Source organism: Cyprinodon tularosa, unplaced genomic scaffold, assembly GCF_016077235.1.
Source record: "Cyprinodon tularosa strain WSP-4 unplaced genomic scaffold, ASM1607723v1 ctg570, whole genome shotgun sequence".
NCBI classification, from domain to species: Eukaryota; Metazoa; Chordata; class Actinopteri; order Cyprinodontiformes; family Cyprinodontidae; genus Cyprinodon; species Cyprinodon tularosa.
Genome location: NW_024039308.1, coordinates 5,933 through 16,813, shown reverse-complemented (window position 1 = coordinate 16,813; position 10,881 = coordinate 5,933). Strand labels below are relative to the sequence as shown.

Genomic DNA, 10,881 nt, shown 5'->3' with positions numbered 1-10,881 from the left:
ATAAAAGACACAATCAGTGATCTTTAATAGTTTAATAATCAAAATACTTCAAATTGAAACATTTCTAAAGATGATCACAAATAGCTCTTCTCAGACTAAAGATGATTATGAACACATCCATCTCCACAAAAACTCATGTTTGATATAAAAAGAACAAGTTAGAGGATCAGAAAATATGCAAAAAGGTCTCATCTGCTGAAATTAAACACACTGAGTCGTTTTATACTAAGATGAAAACCTCTCAGTTTTTCTGGATGTTTGGATCTCAGTTTGTTTCCATCAGCAGAGCTCTCCAGGGTCCTGATGTCTCCACTAACCTCCCCTGTTCCCTGTTCATGATCAGCACACCTGGATCTGCTGTCAGAACCAAACTAAACTCCACATAATCCACTTCATGTCTTAGTTTGTAGCATCTGGACAGATTATGAAACTGACCTGAAAACAACCAGATGATCAGTCAGATCAGATCAGATCATCTCCAGTTTCCTGTTTCAAAGACTGAGTTCCAATCAGATCAATAAGGTTTCATTTGGACTTTGTGTTCTTCATGCTGAGAACATCAGAGCTGCTGTTTGCTCACTGAGATCTTCATGGGTAAGATTTTTACTTTACCCCCAGTTGACAACCATGGAAACATCTTGTCAGTGAAGGTGTGTGTGAAGGTGTGTATGTGTGTGTTAGTGTCCAGATCAGAGAAGGACAGCTTTCCTCTGTCCCAGTCCAGATTCAATCTGATCCTCTGGAGCTTCTTCTGAACTGAGAGAAATTTGAAAGGAGATTGTGAAGAGAATGCTGAGTATTTACCTCCATGGAACCATATATACAACAATCCAGACTCTAAGTCTCCCTTCCTCTGAACAGAATCTTCTAACACACCCAGTCTCCAGCCTGCACTGTCTCCAACATCAACATCCCAGCTGTGGTTCCCTGAGTTAAAGCCCTCAGAACTCAGGACAGACCGGGGCCAAGACCCAAGCCTCTCTGGATTATCAGGAAGCTTCTGTTTCTCTACTTCAGTCACACCGGTCAGATATTCAGACAGTATTAGTTCTGGGTGAGCAGTGTTTGGGTCCAGGATGAGAGGAGTGTAGGACACCATGTTCTTCATGTTGCTCCAGATGTTGAAGGCCAGGTTGCCCAGATGTTTGGCCTGGTCTATCAGAGCTCCTGAGGGCAGCTGTGGATCCTCCAGCAGGGGGCAGCGCTGGACTCTTTCCACTGCAGCCTTGTAGTTGTGCAGGAATGAGACGTCTTCAGCTCTCAGCTCCTCCTCTGTGGCTCTGACTGTGTCTGAAAGAGCTGCTATCTCTCTGCTCAGAGCCTCCATCTTCTCTTTCATCATCCCTCTCTTCTGCTCCTCTTCCTCCCTCAGTGTAGCCAGCCTGGCCTCCTCTTCCTCTGCTAGAAACTGATGAAGCTTCTTAAACTGCTCCTTAATCAGCCTCTCTGTGTGTCGGGCCTGGACCTTCATGTGTTCTGCTGTCTGATCAAACTCCTCTTGAACTTTCTTCCTGAGCTCCAGCTTCTCCTTCAAAGGTTCCAGAGTTTCCTGAAGTTTCTTCTTGTGTTGCTGAGCAGCTTCATCGATGGGTCTGAATCTGTGCTCGGCGTGTTTCTCTGAATCTCTGCAGATGAGACACACTGGCTGCTGATGGTCCAGACAGAAGAGTCTGAGTTTCTCAGAGTGCAGACTGCAGAGATCCTCTGAAGCTCTCTGCTCTCTCTGCTGTAAGAAGGTCTCACACAGGTTCTTCAGAGCCAGATTTAATGGTGGTTCATCCTTTGAAGATCTCCTCTTACAAACTGGACACTCTTTTACTGGTTTCTCTCTCCACCAGTTCTTCAGACACTCCTTACAGAAGCTGTGGCTACATGACAGAACAACTGGATCCTTAAAGACGTCCTGACAGACCGGACAGCAGAGATCCTCCTCTAACCTGGAAGCCATTTAGTCTCTGAGTGAAGCTGAAAACACAGAAGGTCCAGTCAGTCATGGCTCCCCTCCCTCCTCTACTAACTTCCCTCAAAGTGACTCTGAGTGGTGTTCTTGGTCCAACTCACCTTCAGTGTGTGGAGTGTGAGCAGCTTGAAGCAGCAGTGTTGGAGGTTTCCACTTTTCTCTCCTGCAGCTGGACTCACTCAGAGGAAGCTGCTAGTTTGGTCTGAAGGTGAATCTGATCATCTGGGAGTCTCTCTGCAGGAACCAACAATCACAAACTGCTTCCTGCTTTAGTTTAGCTCCAACTAAGGTGTGTTTAATTCCAAAGTCCTGAATTCAACCTTTAGCTGCTCTAAAACTAACTGATTAACAGATTTTATTTTCTCTGCTCAGATCAGAACATAACCTGTAATAAAGACTCCAATAATCTGTCCTCAGTGCTGCAGTCGTTCAGCTCTGACTGAAATTTCTCTCCCAGATGTTCGTTCAGGAATAATCAGCTGACCTCCACAAAGTTCTCCTCTTCCTCCAGACCTGCTGCAACAACAACTCAGTCTTTGGAGCTAAATGTGGTTTTAATGTGATGCTTTTTGTTTCATTGACTTCTTTTTATCACTTGTTGCTAAATATAACAGAATAAAATGTTTTAATCTCATACTGGGTCAGAACAGCATCACTTGTTAATCACTTCTCAGTCAGTGAAGCTGAGATGTTGTTATGAATGGAGCCAAATGGAAATAATCAGTATTGAAACGCTGAGAAGTTTCTTTGCTCAGATCTTAATTCTCCAGTTCTGTCCTTTTCCCTGCAGGTCCATCAGTACCTCATCGCCATGACAACAAAGGACTGCTCCATCAGTATGAAATAAACAGCAACAACAGCAACAGCAACAGCGAGAGAAATGCGGCTATACACGAACTGTACCAGGCAATCAGTGAGCAACAGACAAAACATCCGGACGGTTTTATGATTCTCGCCGGCGATTTCAACCATGCCGACCTAAAAACCGTCCTTCCAAAATACCACCAACATGTGAAATTTCCAACAAGGGGAAAAAACACTCTGGACATGGCATACACACCCATCAAAGATGCCTATAGAGCAGCGCCCCTCCCCCCAATCGGACTCTCTGACCATCAAACTGTTCTCCTACTCCCTGCATACAGACAAAAGGCAAAACTCGCCAAACCGGTTTCAAAGGAGGTGAGAGTATGGCCAGATGGTGCTCAGGCCGCTCTCCAACACTGTTTTGAAATAACTGACTGGGACATTTTTAAACAAGCTGCCACCAACAACAACAACCAAATAGACATTGAAGAGTACACCGATACAGTCACCTCCTACATCACAAAATGCATAGATGATGTCACGGACACAAAAACAATAATCACCCGGGCCAACCAGAAGCCATGGTTGACAGGGGATGTCCACAGGCTGCTGAGGGCTAGAGACAAAGCCTTCAAAGCTGGGGACGAAGCGAGCCTGAAAACAGCAAGGGCCAACCTGTCACGTGGCATCAAAAAGGCGAAAAAGGAATACACACAGGAAATAACCTCCCACTTCAGTGATAGCAAAGATGCACGGAGCTTGTGGAAAGGCATCCCAGCTATCACTGACTACAAACCATCACCTCGGAGCTGCGACAACAACACATCCCTGCTGAATGACCTCAACAGCTTTTTCACACGCTTTGAGGAAAACAACAAGACCCACCCACAGAAAACACCTCCCCCGCCACACGACCTAGCACTCTGTCTACCTGTCAATAGCGTGAAGAGGGCTCTCATCAGGATCAACCCACGCAAAGCAACAGGCCCAGACAACATCCCCGGACGGGTGCTGAAGGACTGTGCCGAGGGATTAAAGCATGTTTTCACTGACATCTTCAACACCTCACTACAACAAGCCGTCGTCCCCTCCTGCTTCAAAGCCGCCACCATTATACCGGTGCCAAAGAAGCCATCTCCATCCTGCTTCAACGATTACCGTCCCGTAGCACTGACACCCATCATCATGAAGTGCTTCGAACGGCTGGTCATGACACATATCAAATCCATCCTCCCCCCACCCTGGACCCCTTTCAATTCGCATACAGACCCCGGCGCTCCACAGAGGACGCCATCAACTCAGCTCTGCACCCAGCCATCACTCACCTGGAGAAAAAAGACTCCTATGTGAGAATGCTGTTCATCGACTTCAGCTCAGCATTCAATACAATTATACCCCAATAGCTGATATGCAAACTGGACAAACTGGGCCTCAGCACCTCCCTCTGTAACTGGCTGCTGGACTTCCTGTGCCAGAGACCGCAAGTTGTGCGCGTCGGTAACAACACCTCGGACACTATCACGCTGAGCACAGGAGCTCCACAAGGGTGCGTGCTAAGCCCTCTGCTCTTCACCCTACTCACACACGACTGCAAAACAACCCACAGCACTAACCACCTGGTGAAGTTTGCAACCCTGGTGGGACTCATCTCCAACGGTGACGAGACACACTACAGGACAGAGGTGGACCACCTAGCCAAGTGGTGCAGTGACAACAACCTCCTACTGAATGTCAGCAAGACAAAGGAGATTGTTGTCAACTTCCAGAAAGGTCCCCGCCGACTCCTGCCATTGACCATCGATGGCGCTGCTGTGGAGAGGGTGAAGCAGCACTAAATTCCTAGGAGTGCACATCAGCGACGACCTCTCCTGGACCACCAACACTGCATCACTGGTCAAGAAAGCCCAACAACGCCTCTACTTCCTGCGGAAGCTGAATCAGGCCAGTGCCCCACCAGCCATCATGACCTCCTTCTACAGAGGAGCCATTGAAAGCATCATCACCAGCTGTATCACTGTATGGGGCGGGAGCTGCACTGACTACAACAGGAAAGCCCTGCAACGTATAGTGAACACAGCTGGGAGGATCATCAAGGCACCTCTCCCCTCCCTGCAAGACATCTACTCCAGCCGCCTCACCCGCAAAGCCCTCACAATTTTGAAGGATGACACCCACCCAGCACACAACCTGATCCGTCTCCTGCCCTCCGGAAAGAGGTACAGAAGCCTACGGTCCAGAACCACCCGGCTGGCGAACACCTTCATCCACCAGGCCATCAGAATGCTGAACTCCCTCCACCCCCTCCCCACACAGTCTGCTCCAGCCACCAGGCAGACAGGAAGCTAAGACTGCCCCTCTCTCTCTCTCTCTGTCTCTCTCTCTCTCTCTCACACACACCCACACACACATACACTGTACCAGAGACTGCACCTTACCAGCACTACCTCAGCCTGGAACAAACTATTGCTGCTGTTTTTATTGCTTTTTATTGTAATGTTTATATTTCATACTTATATTTATCTTACCACTCTTACCTGTCATGTCCCGCACTTTATGTTAGTTTTTAAATGTCAGTCTTGTATATTTCTTGTATATTTGTATATTGCAGAGAGTAAACGTAATTTCATTTCCCTTGTATGTCTTGTACATATGTAGAAAATGACAATAAAAGCTGACTTGACTTGACTAAACATGTTAAATAATTTGTATGTATTAATTTATCATACATTAAATATTGTATTTAATCAAAGCTTTATTACTACTTCATTTATTAATTTTACAATGGAGTATTATTTTGTGACACTTTTATTTTGTAAACCTACTTTACGTAATCAGTGAATTATTTTTGTAGCTACTAAGTTTTTCATTTTTAAGCTCCTTTTATTTCATGTTTTTATATTCAAATAAGGAGGGGGACTTGTATCTGTGGGGGGCTGCTGGTCAGGATTGTCTGAATATATCTTTTTATTATTATAAATATAGTAAAAAAAAATCAACATTCAAAACTCATCTTAACATCACAAACACAATATTTCAGTGATCTGTCAAAGATAGGAGCAATGACAGTGTGGCGTTTACGTCTTCAAGTAAAGCTCGCTGGACGATAGTATTTTCTAACGAAAAGGTTTATTTAACATAGACACTAGGGCTGAAACAACGAATCGATAAAATCGATAAAAATCGACTTTTAAAAGTATTGGCAACGAATTTCATCATCCATTAGTTGTGTCGCGCGATTAATGCGTCATCCGCCACCGCCGTCATCACATCCACTTGACTGAAACGGGGGAAGAAAAAAATACGGCAGAGTGAGTCAGCGATGCGGGTGCAGTGTTGCCAACTCAGTGACTTTTCAGACCCCTCCAGCGATTATTTTTCAAAAAAGCGACTAGCGACAAATCTGGCGACTTTTTACAGTGTCACTGGCGGCTTTTGGAGACTCTTACGTGAAAGCATGTAACGTTCCTACTCTGCCGTGGGGCGCCTCCCCCATCCCAACCCCGTTCTCCCGCTCCCACAGGAGTCCCTCTCAGCGCTGCAGTCAGAGCCGCAGGATGTTTGCCCTCAGCGTCCAGACTGCAAATGAAGCGCGCATGCGCCGGGATTGACGGCGCAAATTGATCACAATAATTAAAATAGGATGCGCTTTGTAAAGTGAAAAAAGTCGTAACATGCAACTTTTGTCAAAACAAATTAACATGGCACGGAACCACCATGTTTGTTTTGTTTTAAAGAGGGGAAACATAACGTTAGTTTCTCAGGTAGCTCATCTGATGCTTTCCTTACCTTGTTAGTAGGTTACAGACAGTGATAAGGTTGGCTACGTATTTTACTTTAATTTCATTTGAATTAGCTTAAGCAGCGTTTATATTTTCTTTATAAATAAATTAACTTGCAAATTATGAGGGCAAGGCTTTTAAAGTATAAATCTTCTGGCAAGGATAAAGTAAAGATCCTGCAATTTATGGAAGTAAAGCAGAATAAAATTAAGCAAGATCAGTAATATGTCAATTAATTATATGCCACATTCCCATGTAAATATCTGTCTTTGGAGGATGTGTTTTTTAGCACCCCTAGTTCTCTCATTTTTATTCCAAATACAATTTATAATTTGAATCACAGGGCTATTTTTATCTCTATGGTTAAGTATTTTCTCAAGTAGAAACTTTAACTGCTATACTTTCCTGTCTTAAAAGGCAGAACTCGTCTAGTCTAAAAAAAACTCACTTGTTGAAATGGGGGTACTGTTGGGATCCTCAGGCTTGCCCTCCAGAGGGCGCCGAGGATCCTCTTCTGCTCTTTGTTACTTTCTTTTAGACTGGAGTCTGGAGCTTTACCACCTTCCTCCAGCAGAGTGCGCCGTGGGTCTCCTGGAGCTGGAATCTTCCTGCACACCTGTTGTTAATCTACTCATCAGGAGACCTCCCCTTTATAAGCTCCTGCCAGGCCTTGCTTCCACGCTGCAGTGTTGATCTTAGTTGGTTAGCTACCTGAGCCTCTGTTACAGATTGAATCTTAGTTGTCTCTAGTGTGAGATCAGATTCTAATCTCTCCTTTGTCTGTGCCTCACAGGAAACCTGTCTCTGGTCTGAAGCTCAGGAAGAGCTGCCTCACTGGAACCCTGTCTCTGGCCTGAAGCTCTGGGAGAGCTGCATCACAGGAAACCTGTCTCAAGCCTGAAGCTCTAGGTGAGCTTAACCTCCTGATCTGCCCTGGCGAGCCAACCTGAAGATTCCTATGTGGATTTAACCTGAAGACTTCTATGTGGAGTTTACCTGAAGGTTCCTATGTGGAATTAAGACCAGAGTTAACTGTACTTATGAGGATTTCATCCAGGAGTTAGAAAGGACTTTTAATCAAGCCTCTAATAATTCCATCGTTTCCAGTGTTCTTCTAGAAACCAAACAGGGAGATAGAACCGTTGCCGAATTCTCTTCAGATTTCCTGATTAAAGCAGCCGCTTCCGGGTGGAACGAGTCGGCACTTAAGACCGCTTTTCTCCATGCCCTAAATGAACCCGTCAGAAACGAGCTAACCTTTTACGATGAGCCAGCTAACCTTGAGGATCTCATAGAGCTAGCAGTTGGTGGTTTCTCCAGTTCCTGAGGTGGAACCACAGTCGGTGGTCCCTCCAGTTCCTGAGGTGGAGCCACAGTCGGTGGTCCCTCCAGTTCCTGAGGTGGAGCCACAGTCCGTGGTGTCTCCTGTTCCTGAGGTGCAGCCACAGTCGGTGGCCTCCCCAGTTCCTGAGGTGGAGCCACAGTCGGTGGTGTCTCCTGTTCCTGAGATGGAGCCACAGTCGGTGGCCTCCCCAGTTCCTGAGGCGGAACCACAGTTGGTGGTATCTCATGTTCCTGAGTTGGAGCCACAGTCGGTGGTCGCCCCTGTCCCTGATGAAGAGCCACAGTCAGTGGTCGCCCCTGTCCCTGATGAAGAGCCACAGTCAGTGGTCTTCCCTGTTCCAGATATGGAGCCACTGTCGGTGGTCTCTCCTGTTCCAGATGTGGAGCCGCAATCGGCGGGCTCCCCTGTTCCAGACCCGGAGCCGCAATCGGCGGGCTCCCCTGTTCCAGACCCGGAGCTGCAATCGGCGGGCTCCCCTGTTCCAGTCCGAGAGCTGCTGTCGGCGGTCTCCTCAGAGCCTGCTCCAGAGCCGCAGTCGGCAGTCGCCACAGAGCCTGTTCCTGAGCCGCCGAAGAGGGGACGGGGTACCCCTTGGGGGTACCTACTGAAGGTTGGGCGTCATCCTCCTGAGAAGCTATTTCGCCTCCGGCCCCGCGGCCGGCCCCCAGAGTGTCGGCTTCGCCTCCGGCCCCGCAGCAGACCCCCGGAGCTTCGGCTTCGCCTTCGGCCCCGCGGCAGACCCTTGGAGCGTCAGCTTCGCCTCCGGCCCCGCGGCAGACCCCCAGAGCGTCGGCTTCGGCCCTGCGGCAGACCCCTGGAGTGTCGGCTTCGCCTTCGGCCCTACGGCAGACCCCCGGAGCGTCAGCTTCGCCGACGACCCTGTGGCAGACCCCCAGAGCATCAGCTTCGCCTCCGACCCCGCAGCCGGCCACCTAAGACTCTGCTCCGTTGCCGGATCCTCGGCCGGCCTCCAGAACCTCTGCCATGCCTCCGGCCCGGCGGTGGTCCCCCTAAGACGCTGCTTCGTCTCCATGCCTGCGGTCGGCCTCCTGAGCATCTGTCTCGCCTCCGGCCTAGCGGTAGGCCCCCTGAGAATCGGCCTCGCCTCCGTCCCAACGGTCGACCTCCTGAGCATCTACTTCGCCTCTGGCCCCGCTGCCGGCCCCACGGCAGGCCACCTGAGACTGTGTCCCGCTGCCGGTCCCTCGGCCGGCCACCTGAGACTCTGTCCCGCTGCCGGTCCCTCGGCCGGCCACCTGAGACTCTGTCCCGCTGCCGGTCCCTCGGCCGGCCACCTGAGACTCAGTCCCGCTGCCGGTCCCACGGCCGGCCACCTGAGACGTTGCCCAAGAAATTTTCTGGGTTTACTTTTGTTTTCATCCACCGTAAGTGGATCGTTTTCTGTTCTGGACTCTGTTTTTGTTTTTGCCCTCCTGGCCTGTTTTCCCCTTCCCCTTGTTTTTTGTTTTCTGGACTCTGTTTTTTGTTTCTGGCCCTCCTTGCCTTAGTGCCCCCTCCGCCCACCCTGGGTGGGTTGTTTTTTGTTTATTTTTTTTGGGACTTTTTCAGGGGGCGTCTGGAATCTGCCCTTGAGGGGGGGGCTCTGTTGGGATCCTCAGGCTTGCCCTCCAGAGGGCGCCGAGGATCCTCTTCTGCTCTTTGTTACTTTCTTTTAGACTGGAGTCTGAAGCTTTACCACCTTCCTCCAGCAGAGTGCGCCGTGGGTCTCCTGGAGCTGGAATCTTCCTACACACCTGTTGTTAATCTACTCATCAGGAGACCTCCCCTTTATAAGCTCCTGCCAGGCCTTGCTTCCACGCTGCAGTGTTGATCTTAGTTGGTTAGCTACCTGAGCCTCTGTTACAGATTGAATCTTAGTTGTCTCTAGTGTGAGATCAGATTCTAATCTCTCCTTTGTCTGTGCCTCACAGGAAACCTGTCTCTGGTCTGAAGCTCAGGAAGAGCTGCCTCACTGGAACCCTGTCTCTGGCCTGAAGCTCTGGGAGAGCTGCATCACAGGAAACCTGTCTCAAGCCTGAAGCTCTAGGTGAGGTTAACCTCCTGATCTGCCCTGGCGAGCCAACCTGAAGATTCCTATGTGGATTTAACCTGAAGACTTCTATGTGGAGTTTACCTGAAGGTTCCTATGTGGAATTAGCCTGAAGAATCCTATGTGGATATTCCCTGTCGCTCTCTGCAATGAGCTGGAAGCTCAGATTTTGGTCTGCCATGCTAAGCCTGAAGCTAGACGCTTAGCTTCTCATTAACTCTGTTAACCAACAGTCTCCGGTCCCAGTCAAGACTTTAGTGAACCAGCTTGGACCAGTTCCAGACCCAGTTTATGTCCTTGTGTTTTGTGCTTATTAATAAACTCTGTTGAACTTTTACCCCGTTTCCGTGTGTGTTCTGCATTTTGGGCTAAACTCAGAGACCCATCATGACAGGTACCTATTGTTTGAACCCCTTAGGGGCTTTTAAAAACAAAAAAATCTTTTTTTGCACTTTATGAAACAAAGTACCCTATATTTTGTGGATGTACAGCTACATTTCTCATGTAAGTTTGCATAGTTTTAACACAAACATTTATTTTTCATATTGCACTAGTACAGTTAACGAGCAAGCTGTACTTGTGTGCTTGTTTGTTCTTTCTAAAATGTTAATTTTGGAATAAAGAGGTTAATATAAAAAATATTTTTTGTCCGATTCATCGATTAATCGAAAAAATAATCGGCAGATTCATCGATTTTTAAAATAATCGTTAGTTGCAGCCCTAATAGACACGACCGACTGATGACGTGGCACGTACAGACTGCTTGACTGACTGACGTACATCACGCGCTGCGTGCATGGAACTCAAAGCTGCGTCACACATGCGCAGTATGCAATATTATGCACTTAAACTTTTACTCTACATGACATCTCCCCCCCTTTTCAAGTATAGTAGGCATTCACTATACAAACATTAACTGTTAGCCTAACTTTAAACTATA

General features: G+C 48.0%; 1 protein-coding gene across 1 annotated transcript; it reads right to left on the bottom strand.

Moving 5' to 3' along the window:
* Window positions 1–517: 517 nt before the first annotated feature.
* On the bottom strand, window positions 518–2,219 carry LOC119797106 (nuclear factor 7, ovary-like). The gene is made up of 2 exons (XM_038306060.1): window positions 2,062–2,219; window positions 518–1,965 (listed from the first exon to the last, which is right to left on the bottom strand). The coding sequence occupies exon 2, from the start codon at window positions 1,946–1,948 to the stop codon at window positions 560–562; it is 1,389 nt and encodes a 462-aa protein (XP_038161988.1). The 5' UTR covers window positions 1,949–1,965; window positions 2,062–2,219; the 3' UTR covers window positions 518–559.
* Window positions 2,220–10,881: the final 8,662 nt, after the last annotated feature.